Source organism: Cricetulus griseus, chromosome 3 (genome assembly GCF_003668045.3).
Source record: "Cricetulus griseus strain 17A/GY chromosome 3, alternate assembly CriGri-PICRH-1.0, whole genome shotgun sequence".
Lineage (NCBI taxonomy): Eukaryota > Metazoa > Chordata > Mammalia > Rodentia > Cricetidae > Cricetulus > Cricetulus griseus.
The window spans coordinates 171903225-171917764 of record NC_048596.1 but is presented as its reverse complement, the minus strand read 5'-3'; the positions used below and the strand labels follow the sequence as shown (position 1 = coordinate 171917764).

The 14540-nt window shown below is 44.0% G+C and overlaps 2 protein-coding genes and 1 pseudogene across 9 annotated transcripts in view; 1 reads left to right on the top strand and 2 right to left on the bottom strand.

The window, feature by feature from the left end:
• Positions 1 to 9939, top strand: part of Cnot1 (CCR4-NOT transcription complex subunit 1) — an 87882-nt gene extending 77943 nt beyond the window's left edge. For all 8 annotated transcript variants that reach the window (XM_027405717.2, XM_027405716.2, XM_035442604.1 and 5 more), the window contains 5 exons: positions 718 to 867; positions 1772 to 1952; positions 8518 to 8650; positions 9297 to 9431; positions 9588 to 9939. In XM_027405717.2, coding sequence (XP_027261518.1) covers positions 718 to 867; positions 1772 to 1952; positions 8518 to 8650; positions 9297 to 9431; positions 9588 to 9666 — 678 coding nt within the window. In that variant the 3' untranslated portion in view covers positions 9667 to 9939. The remainder of the gene's footprint in view (positions 1 to 717; positions 868 to 1771; positions 1953 to 8517; positions 8651 to 9296; positions 9432 to 9587) is intronic.
• Positions 6033 to 7679, bottom strand: LOC100762254 (annotated as a pseudogene).
• Positions 9940 to 10287: 348 nt separating the features above from the next.
• Positions 10288 to 14171, bottom strand: Setd6 (SET domain containing 6, protein lysine methyltransferase). The gene is made up of 7 exons (XM_027405718.2): positions 13767 to 14171; positions 13543 to 13684; positions 13256 to 13450; positions 13011 to 13134; positions 11923 to 12103; positions 11687 to 11829; positions 10288 to 11552 (listed from the first exon to the last, which is right to left on the bottom strand). Exons 1-7 carry the CDS (start codon positions 14140 to 14142, stop codon positions 11235 to 11237), a joined length of 1479 nt encoding a protein of 492 aa, XP_027261519.1. The 5' UTR covers positions 14143 to 14171; the 3' UTR covers positions 10288 to 11234.
• Between the last annotated feature and the right edge of the window lie 369 nt (positions 14172 to 14540).

Genomic DNA, 14540 nt, shown 5'->3' with positions numbered 1-14540 from the left:
TATATGTGTGTGACTTTATGTGTACCACATGCATGTGGGAGTCTGGAGAGACTTGCATAAGGTAATGAATGCCCTTGAAATAGAATCAGATTGTGAGCTGCCATGTGTGTGATGGGAACTGAAATCAGGCCCTCTAAAAGAGAGACCAGTGCTCTTAACCACTGGGCCATCTTTGCAGTTCCTAAAGGAAAAAGTTTTTATTGTGATTTTCCAGCCCCTTCTATGATAAGCAGCCTATTTGAAATCATTAAATTTAACATTCCCACCCCCAACATACACACACATATGCATGCTTTAGGCAATGGTTGTTAGGGTAGCTAATTCTGATTGGTGTGATGTTGTCCCTGAATATTGGTTCATACTATTTTTCTGGTTATCGTTTCTCATAATTTCGACCTTAAGTTTAGGTATAATTATTGAACCCTAGACTGAATGTTGGGCAATTGCTGGTCCCAAGCTGCGTTATTGAACAAAGTAATCTTTGCAATGTCTATAGTTCACAAGATTCAGTGTACATATGTTTAAATTGTTTAAGGAAAGGGACCACTTGAAAACCATTAACATAAATACTGAGAAATATATAGACAGAGAGAGAGAGAGAGAGAGAGAGAGAGAGAGAGAGAGAGAGAGAATTTTACAAAGCTGTCCTTATGCTTCTGTCTTAGGTATGATATGTTAACTTCTGTGCCCGATTCTGATTCTTGATATTTGTGACAGGTGGACATGTTGAGTGAAATTAACATTGCACCTCGGATCCTCACCAATTTCACTGGAGTGATGCCACCTCAGTTCAAAAAAGATTTGGATTCCTATCTTAAAACTCGATCCCCTGTCACTTTTCTGTCGGATCTGCGCAGTAACCTACAGGTTAATTGGTTTGACTTAAGTTTTTCTCTGCTGTGTCTTCAATACAGGTCACTTTGTGTGCACTGCCCTTTGTGTGTCATTTTCGGAGTTAGTATTTTCAGCCTGATTTGTATATTTAGAAACACTGTTGAATTTGAATGTGGCAATACATACCTGTTTCTTTGGTGTGCTGAGGAAACTGAGGAAGATAGATCACGAGTTTGTAGACAGCCTGAACTACGACGGCATCACCTCATCTCCCAAAACATGCCCACCCTGTATACATACCTAAATACCGTTGTACCTGTTCATTGGGTGACCTTAACTGGGTTATATACTTTACTAATATTTTTGTCATTAACCCAGTTATAACTGAGATCATTAGGGAAGACATTACTTTCCTCTAAGATCTGGTCAACATCCCAAATAAAGGGATTGCATTTATATTTGCTTTATAGAGTAACTTGAAGTGGAATTATCACACTGCAACAATTTCTTTCTCCAAACTTATATAATTGAGGTTATACTTGTTTTGAATGGCTAAATTTTATTTTCTAGCTATATCATGTGCAAAATGACAGTATTTTGGTTTTCAAAGGAACTCACTTCTGGTTAAATCACTTCTTAGGACAGCTGTACATTTGTATAGTTCAAAATCCTGTGTAAACTTCTTTCATCTAAATTGCAAAGAATATGAACTGTGCATCCCTTCCAAAGATCCTGAAAAGGATTGAGAAATAGTAGTGCTGTGGGGCATAGTGGCCCACGCCTTTAATCTCAGCACTGGGAGGCAGAGGCAGGTGGATCTCTCAGTTCAAACCCAGCCAGAGCTACATTGTGAGAATCCTGTCTCTGGAAAAAAGAAAAGAAATAGTAGTGCTAGTCAGTCAGTTCTTTGGTAAAGTTTTCTCTTGTGTTCATTTAGGTATCTAATGAGCCTGGCAATCGCTACAACCTCCAGCTTATCAACGCACTGGTGCTCTATGTAGGGACTCAGGCCATTGCACACATCCACAACAAGGGCAGCACGCCTTCAATGAGCACCATCACCCACTCAGCACACATGGACATCTTCCAGAACCTGGCTGTGGACTTAGACACCGAGGGTGAGTGAAGCTGCCCAATTCGCATCATCAGATTCTCTGTCCTTTGCCACAGATGAAAAGAATCTAGAACATTTCTTTAAACCACATTAAGAATGTTCTTTTCATAAAGTGTGAAGAAAATTGTCCCAAATCACGCAATGTTAGTAAATATGTTGGCATGCCTGATTGTAAAAATACGTATGTTCTTTTTGGTAGCCTACAACAGAGGCTCATACTATATTGTCTTACTAGCTTGCCTTTTCTTTCTTTCTTTTCTGCGTTTGTTTGTTTGTTTTGTTTTTTCAAGACAGGGTTTCTCTGTATTGTTTTGGAGGCTGTCCTGGAACTCACTCTGTAGACCAGGCTGGCCTGGAACTCACAGAGATCCACCTGCCTCTGCCTCCCGAGTGCTGGGATTAAAGGCATGGGCCACCAATGCCCGGCCCTTAACCTGTCTTTTTTTTAATCATTTATTATATCTACTTGCCAGGAATCAGAACATGTTACTAAATGTATAAGATTAAGGACTAGAACTTCCTGTTACCGTAGGAAGTGTTATCACTGTGGTCTGTCTCTTGGTTGAGCCATATTTCTTTGGTGGTTAGTGTTCAGTATCCCCAACTTAGATGCTTAGTAAGTTCTGCTCATTTTTTCTTCTTTTAAATTCATGGCCTCTTTTTCTTGTGCGTGCGTGCATACATACATACATACATACATACATACATACATACATACATACTTACTTTTGTTTTTTTTTTCCTGGCAGTGAACCATGTCACTAGTCTGTTTTTTTTTAATGACATAGGTAGTTTTGTCCCCAGGAGGTGAGTTTGATATGACTGCCATAAACATCTTCACCACGAAGACTCAGCAGTTCATGCTTCAGTCAGAGTTTTATGCTGCTGCTTTGAGTTTGGTGTTCCAGGTATTCCTCTCTGCCTTTGCACAGATCTGGGAGAACCGGATGTAGTTGAGTCCAGCCTGTTATCAGTGCATCACCATGGTGATATGAGTGGGTGCTTCAAGCAGAATCACTGAGTGCTTCAGACTACATAGATATTCTTAAATAAAACCTTCTTGGTGTATGTTTTTCAGGGCTGACCATCTGGTTTTGGATAACCAATTGCTGTGCTCTTCCCTGGGAAGACAGACTATTTCTCGTTCTCAGCATTCCTTAGTTGCCTATAGTTCTTTGTGTAGAACTGAGGGCTCATGGGCTCCCCCCTCCCCTTGCTTTATCCTGTCTATTATTGTTGTCCTTGTTGATCTCATGTTTAGGCAGTTGTTGAGGTTTTATGAATGTAGCTTCTGATATTACTAGGAAACACAGTCTCAAAATAAACTCTCTGATCCTCTTTAGAGTCTTTCATCTCCCTCTTCAATGTTTTCTGAGCCTCAGTGTAGGAGAACTCTGTAGATCTATGTATCCATTGGATTTGAGTTTCACAACTCAGCATTTTGACTGACTGTGGTTGCCTTTGTCTGTTGCAAAGGTAAGTTTCCTTGATGAAGGGTTAGAACTACACTACTGTGAGTTTATGGACAACTATTTCGAATATTTAGAATGTAATTAGGGAATATGCTGGTTTAGTTCAGTAGTGTTGGGAGGTTGTCCTCCATGATCCATGACTTCTATCCCTATTTACTTGGCTAGGTTTTCAATACCAGACATGATCACGCTTATTGAATTGTTTTTTTGTTTTGTTTTGTTGTTTATTTATTGTGGGTACAGCATCCTGCCTCCATGTATGTCTGCACATCAGAAGAGGGCACCAGATTTCCTTATAGATGATTTTGAGCCACCATGTGGTTGCTGGGAATTGAACTCAGAACTTCTAGAAGAGCAGCCAGTGCTCTCTCTTAACATCTGAGCCATCTCTCCAGCCCTTGAATGGGTCTTAAGTCCAATGGAAGAGCTGTTGGTTACCACCAAGGCATGTGTGCCCCTACTGCACCTTTAGGAGTATCATGCCACGCTGGTTACTGGTTCGTAGGCATCACAGCTGGGTAGGACTGCTGTTTCCTCCCTCCTTTGGAAGCTTGCATGGTGCTTTCTCGTACTTTGAAAGCTAGTCCTCAGGGAAGAGGCATTTAGGTCAGTTCCAGGCTCAGCAACCTCAGGGCTCCATGTCTGAAGTTTATGTTGTCTACAGCAATGGGGGGTAGGGGTGGGGATGGAGCAACCAAAGTCAATAGTAACAGCGAATATTTGAAAGTCACTTGGATAACCCTGACCAACTCAGAGGGCATCTCGTGCCTGGTTTTGAGGTTTTTTTTTTTTTTTTTTTTTTTTTTTTTTTTTTTTAAATTAGGTGGTTTTTGGTGTTACCAGCATTGTCAGCTCAGATGAGAAAATTTCATTACTATATTTATATACAGGTCTATATGTATTATAGTTTTTTTTAAAAAATAATTAATAGTATTATGACTTTTTCATCCTTTTATCCTTTCCCCTTTTCTCATTTTCTTAGATCACTTGTACTCTATTTTCCTCCTATTGCTCCCCAACCCACCACACCCTTTTTACTTTCCTGCTTTTTACCATTACTCCAGGATATGTACTTCCATCTGAAGATTTGGAGCTAAGAGCCTGGCGGGGGAGAGTAAAGAGAAAGAAATGAGATGTTTGTCTTTGCTCAACTCAGGTCATTTCTAGGTTCATCCGTTTACCTGCAGAGTTCATGATTTTTTTTTTTCCCCTTTGGTCCTTGGGAGCATTATCAGCCTGAATAAGTAGTTCATAATCCATTCTTTGGTTGAAGGACATTTAGGGTGTTTTCTTAGTTTTTATGAACAGAGCAACAGTGAACATGGCTGAGCAAGTGTCTGTGTAATTGGATGTTGTGGTGTTTGGGCATATGCCAGATTTATTTTTACCTTTTTGAGAATTTTCCATATTTACAACTGTACTCATTTTTACAGTGTACTTTAGGACTGTTACTTTTAACTTTGCTACATATTTGTTTTTTTTTTTTTAATTATTTATTTCATGTGCATTGGTATTTTTTTGCCTGCATGTATGTCTGAGTGAGGGTGTCAGGTCTCCTGGAATTAGAGTTACAGACAGCTGTGAGCTGCCATGTGGGTGCTGGGAATTGAACCCAGGTCCTCTGGAAGAGAGCAGTCAGTGCTGAGCCATCTCTCCAGCCCCCTTTGCTACGTATCTTGAAAGGGTAACTATTTGATTGATATTGCTTACCTATTTTCAGAAAGTATTAGAACATAAAAGCCAAGTTTAACAACTGAATACTGTCACATCCTTTAGGTTAAGTGTCTAAGGGTCCTTGTGATAGCTGTACAAACAAGATAATCAAATCCGGATAAGAGATCTATTGCCATCTGGTCATGGAAGATTCTGGATTTGGTACCCCTCCCCCCATTATTCTACCAATATACCATTGCTTTTCAAAATATAAGGAAGGATCTTTGGGGGCAAGACCTTGAAGATAAGTGCTTTGCTGTCAGGAGATTTTCGTCATAGGAAGATATTTCCTTTACTGTGCTTATTTCACGTATACACAGCAGCTTTCTTTCTTTCTTTCTTTTGGCAGACAACATCCCTCCCCAGCTTTATTTTTTACATAGTTACAATTTTACATATTTATGTACTAATTAACATTTTCTATCTTTACAACTACAAAATGATTTCACACTGGGAGAGTGTGGGAACATTGAATTCATTTCAACATAGACTCTGTAGCATCTATCTGTTTTATCCTCTAAACGGAAGAATTTGCCCCAAACCAACAACAGTGTCCACCACAGAGGAAGCCCATGGGAAAATCAGGGAGGACAGAAAAGATGGAAACATAATTCACCCACTTCTCTATTACATTTCCCCGAATCCTCTTTGACTCCTAGTCCCGTCTAACTTAATGTCTCATTGGCCAAACAGTATTTTATTTAACAATCAATAAAATAAATATACACAGAACATTCCCCATCACGCTTCCCCTGCTAGGAAAAAATAAAACAATTCCTAAAACTGTACCTTAAAAATACTTTGACGTTTTAAGCAGTTAATTCGTATCCCAGACCTGAACAGTGGAACACAGAAGCTCCCTGAAATCAGCCCCAAGTAAATATGGCCATGAGCAGACATCATCCTGCGTATACCTGAGGCTGCAAGGGGTGGGCGGGGGGTGTCATTCTCTACATTTTCAGAGTCAATGGCTGCTAATGGTTGGTTTGGGGGCTTAATCTCAAGTGGGTATTTCTCAGCAGTGTCTTGAACTTCCTTGGCAATTCTGTCCATCCAGTCTATTAAGTCTTTTTCAAGTTTCTTAGCTTCATTCATGATCCTTTCCTGACGTTCATTCAACTGAGACAGGAGGTCCAAGTTCTTTTTTGGTTTTTCAAAACAGGGTTTCTCTGTGTGGCTTTGGAGCCTATCCTGGCACACGCTCTGGAGACCAGGCTGGCCTCGAACTCACAGAGATCCGCCTGCCTCTGCCTCCCGAGTGCTGGGATTAAAGGTGTGAGCCACCAACACCCGTCCAGAGGTCCAAGTTCTTATACATTTGCTTCACACCTAAGCAGGCTTCGGGGGACCAGGTCTCAGACTCCTGCTTCCTTGGGGAAGTCTGGTCGGACATGTATCGGTCAAAATTCTCCTGACTTAAATTCAAAGACTGAGCCTCTAATTTCTCAATGAAAGCCACAGCACAGCACAGGTTGGTGAAATAGTAGCCATCTTTGCCAGTCATAAGCCGGCTGGGTTTGCAGAAGCGAGTGGTGTACTGGATGTTGGACTGCAGCCGAGGTGGGGGTTGCCCTTCAGGAGGATGTAGATGAGGGTGGGCAGGAAGTCATCAGCTGAGGCTGGCTCATTCTTGGTCATCTGATGGCATTGAAGATGTGCTTGCTGCACGTGATGATGCAGGCTAGCTTGTCCCGAGGCACACGCTTGAGTCCATCTCAATGATGTCTGTGATCGCTTTCACCACCATGTCAGACACGTCAGGGATTTCCTCATTGACAGGGACACAGAGCATCTGAGGTGTCACCCAGTGCAAAGCCCTGATCCTCTTTTGAATGGCAAGCTCTTTTTTCTCATTATCAGTAGTCTCTGGGCAGAACACAAATTTATAGAGACGGGTCATAATGTGCTTTTCCATCTAATCCATTATCTGGAGGCACTTTTCCACGAGTCTGCATTCTTTCAGCCACATTCTGGTATAAGTCCTGAGTACATTCTGACTGTTCCTCAATGCTTAAATCCCTTTTGTAATGCATTGCTTCCAAGAACATCTTCATCTGTTTATAGATTTCTTGGCCTGTCTGTGTCTTGAGAAAGTCTATGAACTCTTTAGTTATTCTATCCGTCTCAATGCTGATTTGCCTGTTTATGGAGGGTCTGGGAGCTTTGGCTTCCTGAATGTCTGCCTTCTTGGATCCAACCCTGGAAGAGGCATTGAAGAACTTCTTCACTGTGGTGACCTTGTGGGTCTTCTCATTGGTTTTCTTTTCCTCAAACTTGGAGAAAGTGAGGGACTGGGCTCCTTGGCTGCTCTGACTGCTAGCAAAGGCCTCTTCCTCTTCCCGCTGGCCTTTCTGCTAGCTCCCAGTCAGTCCTCTTGGATCTGCTTCTGGTGGGCCTTGTGGTACTCCTCCCTCTAGCACTTAGAATAGAAACCCTGCCAGGCAGGGGTGCCCGTAGTAACTACATCCTTTCTTGCATAGGAGCTCAGATTGAGCCACATGAATTTCCCAGCGTTCAGACTTCAGGCTCATCTTTCTGGTCCGCCCCTCCTCCGGCATCCGACAGCCGCTCCCAGCGCCACTTCAGTCACTCTGCTCCTCGCCCCACCCCTCCACAGCAGTTTTCTAAGTGCTAGATGAAATAGAATGTTTTAGCTGGTTGGATGGTGAGACAGTGCTGAACTAGGTCTCCACTATTGAGACATTAAAGGAAATCTGTAGAATGTAAAATGGTAGCCCTCCCTCCCTCTTAATTTATGTATTTGCATTGTTGTTTGCCTACACGAGCATCTGTGAAGGGTGTTCTATTCCCTGGAACAGGAGTTTACAGACAATTGTTAACTGCTGTGTGGGTGCTGGGAATTGAGCCCAGGTCCTCTGGAAGAGCAGTCAATGCTCTTAAACCACTGAGCCATCTCTCCAGCCCCTTAAGAATTTCAGTAAAACATTTTTATTAACAGGTTAAGCACAGTCTTTTTATAAAAACAAGTATGTAAGGCTGGATGGTGGTGGGTGCATGACTCCTGAATTCTCTTGGATCTACAGAATTCCAGGACAGCCAAGACTACACAGATAAACCCTGTCTCAAAAAACAAAAGACAAAAACAAGTGTGTAAGAGTTTCGCTAATTCATAACATGGAAAGTTTTGCAAATAAAACCTACAGAAGCAAAAACAGTGGGATCCAGAGAACCACTAGTAAACCACAGAATTAGAATAACCTTCACAGATTTTCATGTCATCCTTGCACAAGGCCATGCTGATTTTCTTATTTGTGTGGTTAAAAGTGAGTTCCCTGGTATATCAGTCCCCTTCAGAAACAGAACATTTGTCTCCCATATTGGCCTTTCAGAGTAAACCCAAAATCTCATTTCCTTCATTTTTAGGCCGGTATCTTTTCTTAAATGCAATTGCAAACCAGCTGCGGTACCCAAACAGCCACACTCACTACTTCAGCTGCACCATGCTGTACCTTTTTGCTGAGGCAAACACTGAGGCAATCCAGGAACAGATCACAAGGTAAGAGATCATTGTCAAGATGCCTTAAAAGGGCACTATGGACTTCCCTTTAAGGTTTTAAGGAGGAGAAACTAGGAGCAAACTGTTTTCTGTTGTTTAATATGCATATGGTACATAGTACAGTGAGGTACACATACCTTAAAGATTTTAATGTATGTTAGGTGTGGTGGCACACCCCTTTAATCCCAGCACTCGGGAGGCAGACAGATCTCTGAGTTCCAGGATAGCCAGTGCTACACAAAGAAACCCTCAATAAAACAAAAAAGATTTAATTTACCTGTTCACCTCAATAAATACTAGTGCCCATTGTTCTCAGATGTTCACAACATCTGAACTGTTGTGTTTAATGCATGCTTGGATGACAAAGTACCATTTTGTTTGTAATTATGTCTAAAGCTGCAACAAAGGCTTCAGTCCTTAATCTTTGCCCCAAGGAAATAAAGAACACAGCATTGCAACTAGCAGGTCACAGTACATGAATGTTTAAGCCAGCACTTGCAGCCACATAGGAAGAATTCCACTCATTTACATATGCTGTAGTATTGTTAAAAAATTCTAAGTGGATTAATGGAGAAAGAGGCAATGGAGGTATAGTTGTGAATTTGTTTCTTTATGTATTGACTAATGCTTCTACCCCTCCTTTTAGGGTTCTCTTGGAACGGTTGATTGTAAATAGGCCGCATCCTTGGGGTCTTCTTATCACCTTCATTGAGCTGATTAAAAACCCAGCATTTAAGTTCTGGAACCATGAGTTTGTACACTGTGCCCCAGAGATTGAAAAGTGAGTTTAAAATGATTTAAGTACCTAGCAGGGAAACAGAAAAGAATGCTTCTAATTTGGGTCTATGAGTTAAAAGGCAGTTATAGCTAATGCACATTAAGATATCCTTAGGCCTAAATTTTGTGAAGTAAATGTGGACTTGTCTTTACTTTCCAGATTATTCCAGTCTGTTGCACAGTGCTGCATGGGACAGAAGCAGGCTCAGCAAGTGATGGAAGGGACCGGTGCCAGTTAGATGAACTGTATATCCCTTGCCAGAGGCATCAGCCTTGGTCCCAGTGGACCAAGTTCATAAACTGAAGAATCCTTTCTGCTCCTCCTGACTTTCCCAGCCCTTTGGTTCTCGGGTGTCTGCCCCATCAACTGGTGGGGTTGGCCTCCTGTCTATGTGGGCAAGTTCCAAAGTTTAAATGCATTTTTTTTTTGACTCTTGGCCAAAATTTAGAAGATGCTGTGAATATCATTTTGAACTTGTGTAAATATATGAAAGAGAAAACTTTTGTCTGAACTTATTGGGTTTGTGCAAAGTGTGTCTAGTACCTTGTAGTGGTGGCACATTCTTGTCTTGAGCATAGCTCATATCTTATGACATTTGTGGCACTCCAAAGAACAGCAAACCAGTCAATTCATCTAACACTTTAAAAATGTAGCCTGAGAACACAGAAAGGCCCACAGTTAAGATCCACGGGGTTTGCTTGCCTTTTCTTTCTTCAAAGCTGGCTGCAGGGGAAGCAGCTGAGCCTGCCTCTTGGTTCTAAGGGAGAACACGACCTAAGGAAACATCTCTCAGGGGCTCCCTATCATCATGCTTAGGTTGTACAGCCTAGTTTTAAATAAGTCAAAAGGACCAATACAGTTTTTTTTTTTTTTTTTTTTTTTTTTTTTAATAGGGATCTTAAAAGTTCAGAGAATAGCCAGGTCTGTGTTCTGTTTTGTAGCCTTTGTAGTTCCTGGGCCCTAGCTCAGCTTTCTTGTGTGTGTGAAGACAGTAAACATTAAAGTTAGATGAATAGGAGTCCACTGTGCCTTTCTCAGCAGCAGCAGCCCATGATGGTGAGGAAGAAAGTGGATAACTCAAGTCTCCTGGGAAATAATCACTTCTTACTAAATCACCAAAATTTCCTATTATTACTTACACTTTTTTTTTTTTTTTTTTTGAAGTCAGGGTCCTACTATGTAGACTAAATTATCCACCTCCTGTCAGCTTCCGGAAGGCTGGGATTACTGGTATACTACAACCATGCCAAGCAAGGAAATTTTTATATACCTTTGCTGTTTCAACAGGAGGAAGCTGTTGGAGCAAGAAAATCTGTGCAGTTAAACTGAATTAGAAAAACTCTTTAGGTGTTTTTTTTTTTTTAGTATAAATAGGTAGTATTTGAAACAATTCCATTTATAATCTACATTACCAAATGAAACCTGGATGTCCTTCATGTCCTTGAGAAAGTGAGTTGTGACATGGAGAACCAACTTTAGATAGACTACTGATGAGACTGAAGGTGCAGCAAAGCTACCTGTAATGCTTCAGTTCTCTACAGGAAATGGACTTCAAAAAGGTTGAACTTCACAAAGTCCAGCTCGGTCCATATTTATTAAATTCTACTAAAAACCTGAAGACATTAGTAAAAATAGAATGTGCTTAACAATTGGCAGTGATTACCAAATCTCAGTCCTAAAATGTCAACACGTAACTCTTGCCTTGGATTAATCCTAGCTCATCTTTAGCTACTTTTCCTTTGATACTGTCTTATAGCAAAAGACCCAAAGCAACAAAACACAAGCTTAAAAGGTTTTCACTGCTGGTCATTCAGGGAAACTGCTTGTGAGTTCCAACACCTGATGTAAGATCATCTTCTGACCATAGCGGACTTGTAAGGCTTGCTGTTCCCGCCAGCTGAGCTTGGCGTAGACTTCCTTATTGCTAAGTAAATCTTGCTCAGTTTTTAAGTCGGTGGCATAGGTCTGAAGGGTCAGTAGAACACTGTCTCGAAGAAGCCGCTTCCACGATGCTTGGAGCTTGGGGATATTTGCGATTGCCAGACTGACCTCTTCTCTTTCTTCCTCTCCCTGTCCAGCCTGTTCTTTATAGTTTCTGAATTCCTCAGCAGGCATGCACAGTACCTAGAAGGAACATGGAGCCCTTCAGTTAGGAAGCACTACTATCTGTGAGCTTCAGGACAGATACACCACTGTAGGAAAACTGAGTCACCTTTGTCTTTAGTTTGGCTTTATTCTAAATATCAGCAGCCCTGTACCTTGAGTGTGGTGGCTAGCTCCTCTTCAGTCAACACCTCCTCATGACCAATCACAAAGGCTCCTTCTTCCCCTACCATCTCCAGTTTGCATAGGAAATCCCAGCGTTCACACAAGAGCAGCTTTTCAGCTTCATCCTTTGTTCCTGTGAAGTAATGGATGGAGATGAGCAGACATCGACTCCAGCGAGCCAAGTGCTGTCAGCAGAGTAAAATGGAACCTGGATGGGCAGACGCACCCTGCAGTGCAGCATCCCGGACTGTCACCATCTGAATGTCAGCTGTGTCGTCTGTGTTGTCAGGATAGGGCTCAGCAAAACCATACATATGAATCAGTTGCCAATTAGCCATTTGCCCATAGGTGTTGAAAATCTCATGACCTTTGGGAATGGGCTGAGTAGCTACCATCCGGAGATAATCCTGGGATAAAAGTGAAAAATAGGCCACACCTTAGCTCCCACCAGCCTATGAAGATTACTTCCCTTTTAGAAGAGCCTATTAAACTTACAGGCTGAGGCTACATACCACTGTCTGTTAAACTCCGTATTATAGAAGGGTAAAGCCAACTAAGCCCAAAGTCAGCTTAGTGTATCAGGTGCATCTGCGCCTAGTCATCTGCCCTTTAAAAAATGTTAAGATCAGGCCTGGTGATGCACACCCAGAAATCAAAACATAAGTAGGAATAAGTGAAAAGTTTTATCTGCTGACCTCTGGGGACAATGTCTTAAATGTTTATATATGGCTGGAAGTTATGTGGACCTGGAACCTTCAATTCTGCCTCCGCCTCTTGAGATTGCAGGTATAAGCCACCAGGCCCAGATAATTTGCTAATTTTTAGTCACACACGTGTCTTAAAATTTTTCATGCAGAACTGACACTAAACTGGAGTCTTACTATACCTCTGGCCCATGGACACACCACCTCTTGAAAAGTACTTAACCAGTGCTGTTCCATGATGCTGTCCACAGGGACTCACGTGACATGGCAGAGCAAGGCAGTTTTTTTGGTGGCCTTAAGACGTGTCCACACTTTTTTTTTTTTTTTTTTTTTTTCGAGACAGGGTTTCTCTGTGTAGCTTTGGGGCCTATCCTGGCACTCGCTCTGGAGACCAGGCTGGCCTCGAACTCACAAGAGATCTGCCTGCCTCTGCCTCCCGAGAGCTGGGATTAAAGGTGTGTGCCACCAACTCCACGTGTATCCACACTCTTACTGTCACTTGATACCAAAGTATACAGGAGAGTAGCTAATCTGACCCATTCATTTTAATGTTAAGTAGGAAAATGGAGCACAATGACTTGACTCATTATGCACATAGGGGTTCACTCACTGCAGAGTACTCAAGATTGGCATTGTGATTGGCTATGTGGTTTAGTAAATCTGCAGCAGGCACCATCAAGGGGGAGTTGGGCTCCTTTTCATCATCATCCTCTTCCTCCAGTGGTTCTTGAAAGCTGCCACAGAGAGAATTCAACTAAGGCCCTCTCTTGGGTGAGGGGCCTGGAGTTCAATGTTCTTCCCCCTCAACAATGTTCTAAAGATGAGGGTCTGCTCCTCCAGGCTTTTAACACTGACCTATAAGCCATCACAAGAGCCACGAGCTGACGATAGAGTTCCAGTGAGCGAACAGTGGGGCTGAAGAGATCGGAGTGAGCCTCCATGAAGGGCAGGACGATGGAATGGTATTCGCTAGTGATGTTCACCAAATCCTTCTCCACGGCCTCCGGGACACCTGTACCCTGTAGGAGGCGCCGCCGTTCCTCCTCTGGCCTGCAAGGATAACCCATCCAGGGCCCTTCACAGCCTGCCCCTGAGCAAAGTGGTTGAAACGGGTTCTCCCCAGCCCTTCCCTTGGCTCTCACCAAAACATGGGATGCTCCAAACGCCCGAGCTCTGGCCAGAGCGCGAAGTAGGGGCTCCAGGGTGAGGCTGGGGCCTGCAGCTCGTGGAGCAGCGCCAGCAGCAGCGGCACCCACCCCGACAGGCTCTGCAGCGCGCCTCGCTCTAGGGAAGACACCCGGTGAACGCCCGCCCAGGCGCAATCCGGCAGCCAGCCCCGGAGCCAGCCCTCCGCCCCCCTACCCACCTCGCTCCAGCAGGCCGCTGATGGAGCAGGTGTGGGGAGACAGAAGCGCCGAGCGCGGCACTGCGAACAGCAGCTCCCCCGGCTGCACGCTCTCCCGCGCCACCATGCCGTAGCCGGCCACCGTGCCCTGCCGGCTCACCGCCACCTTGGGACTCAGCTCCAGCCCCACTCCCGCGCACCAGCGCAGGAAGCCGGCTACCGCGTCGCCGTCGGACTGGCCACCGCGGGGCCACGCCGCCAGCGGGGAGAAACAAGTGGCATGGCCGCGCCCGGGAGCCGGGGGCGACAGGGGGGCGCGGGTAACTCTCCGGACCGGGCAGGGCGTGGTGAGGGGCGAGCCGCCACTCACCCGCGCACGCTTGGCCGGAGCCGCCATGCCGGGAGGCGCCGCGTCCTCCCGGCGCTTCCGGCGACGCTGGATGCTAGCGGACGGGGCGGAGCTCGGGTCCAGGCACCCACGCCGCGGCCTCCCGCAGCAAAGCGTCTCTGGCAGGACCTCCAGCGGCTTGACATCTCCTTTGCGCGTCCGCGAGCACACAGGCCAGGTCTGTGCTGCCTCCAGCCTAGTTCTGGGCGAGTACCCGAGAGCGGGGTGCAGGAACAAAATCCGGTTTCTTCCAGGAGTCTTAGCTGCTGCGCGGTAGTGACCGACCACCTGTTAGCGATAACCATCTATTTCACCGACTTTCGTTCGATTAGATAGTTTGCACGTGGGTTTGAAGTGGCCTGAATGTTTTCTACATCTAACAGACACACATATCCACAGTTGCTAAT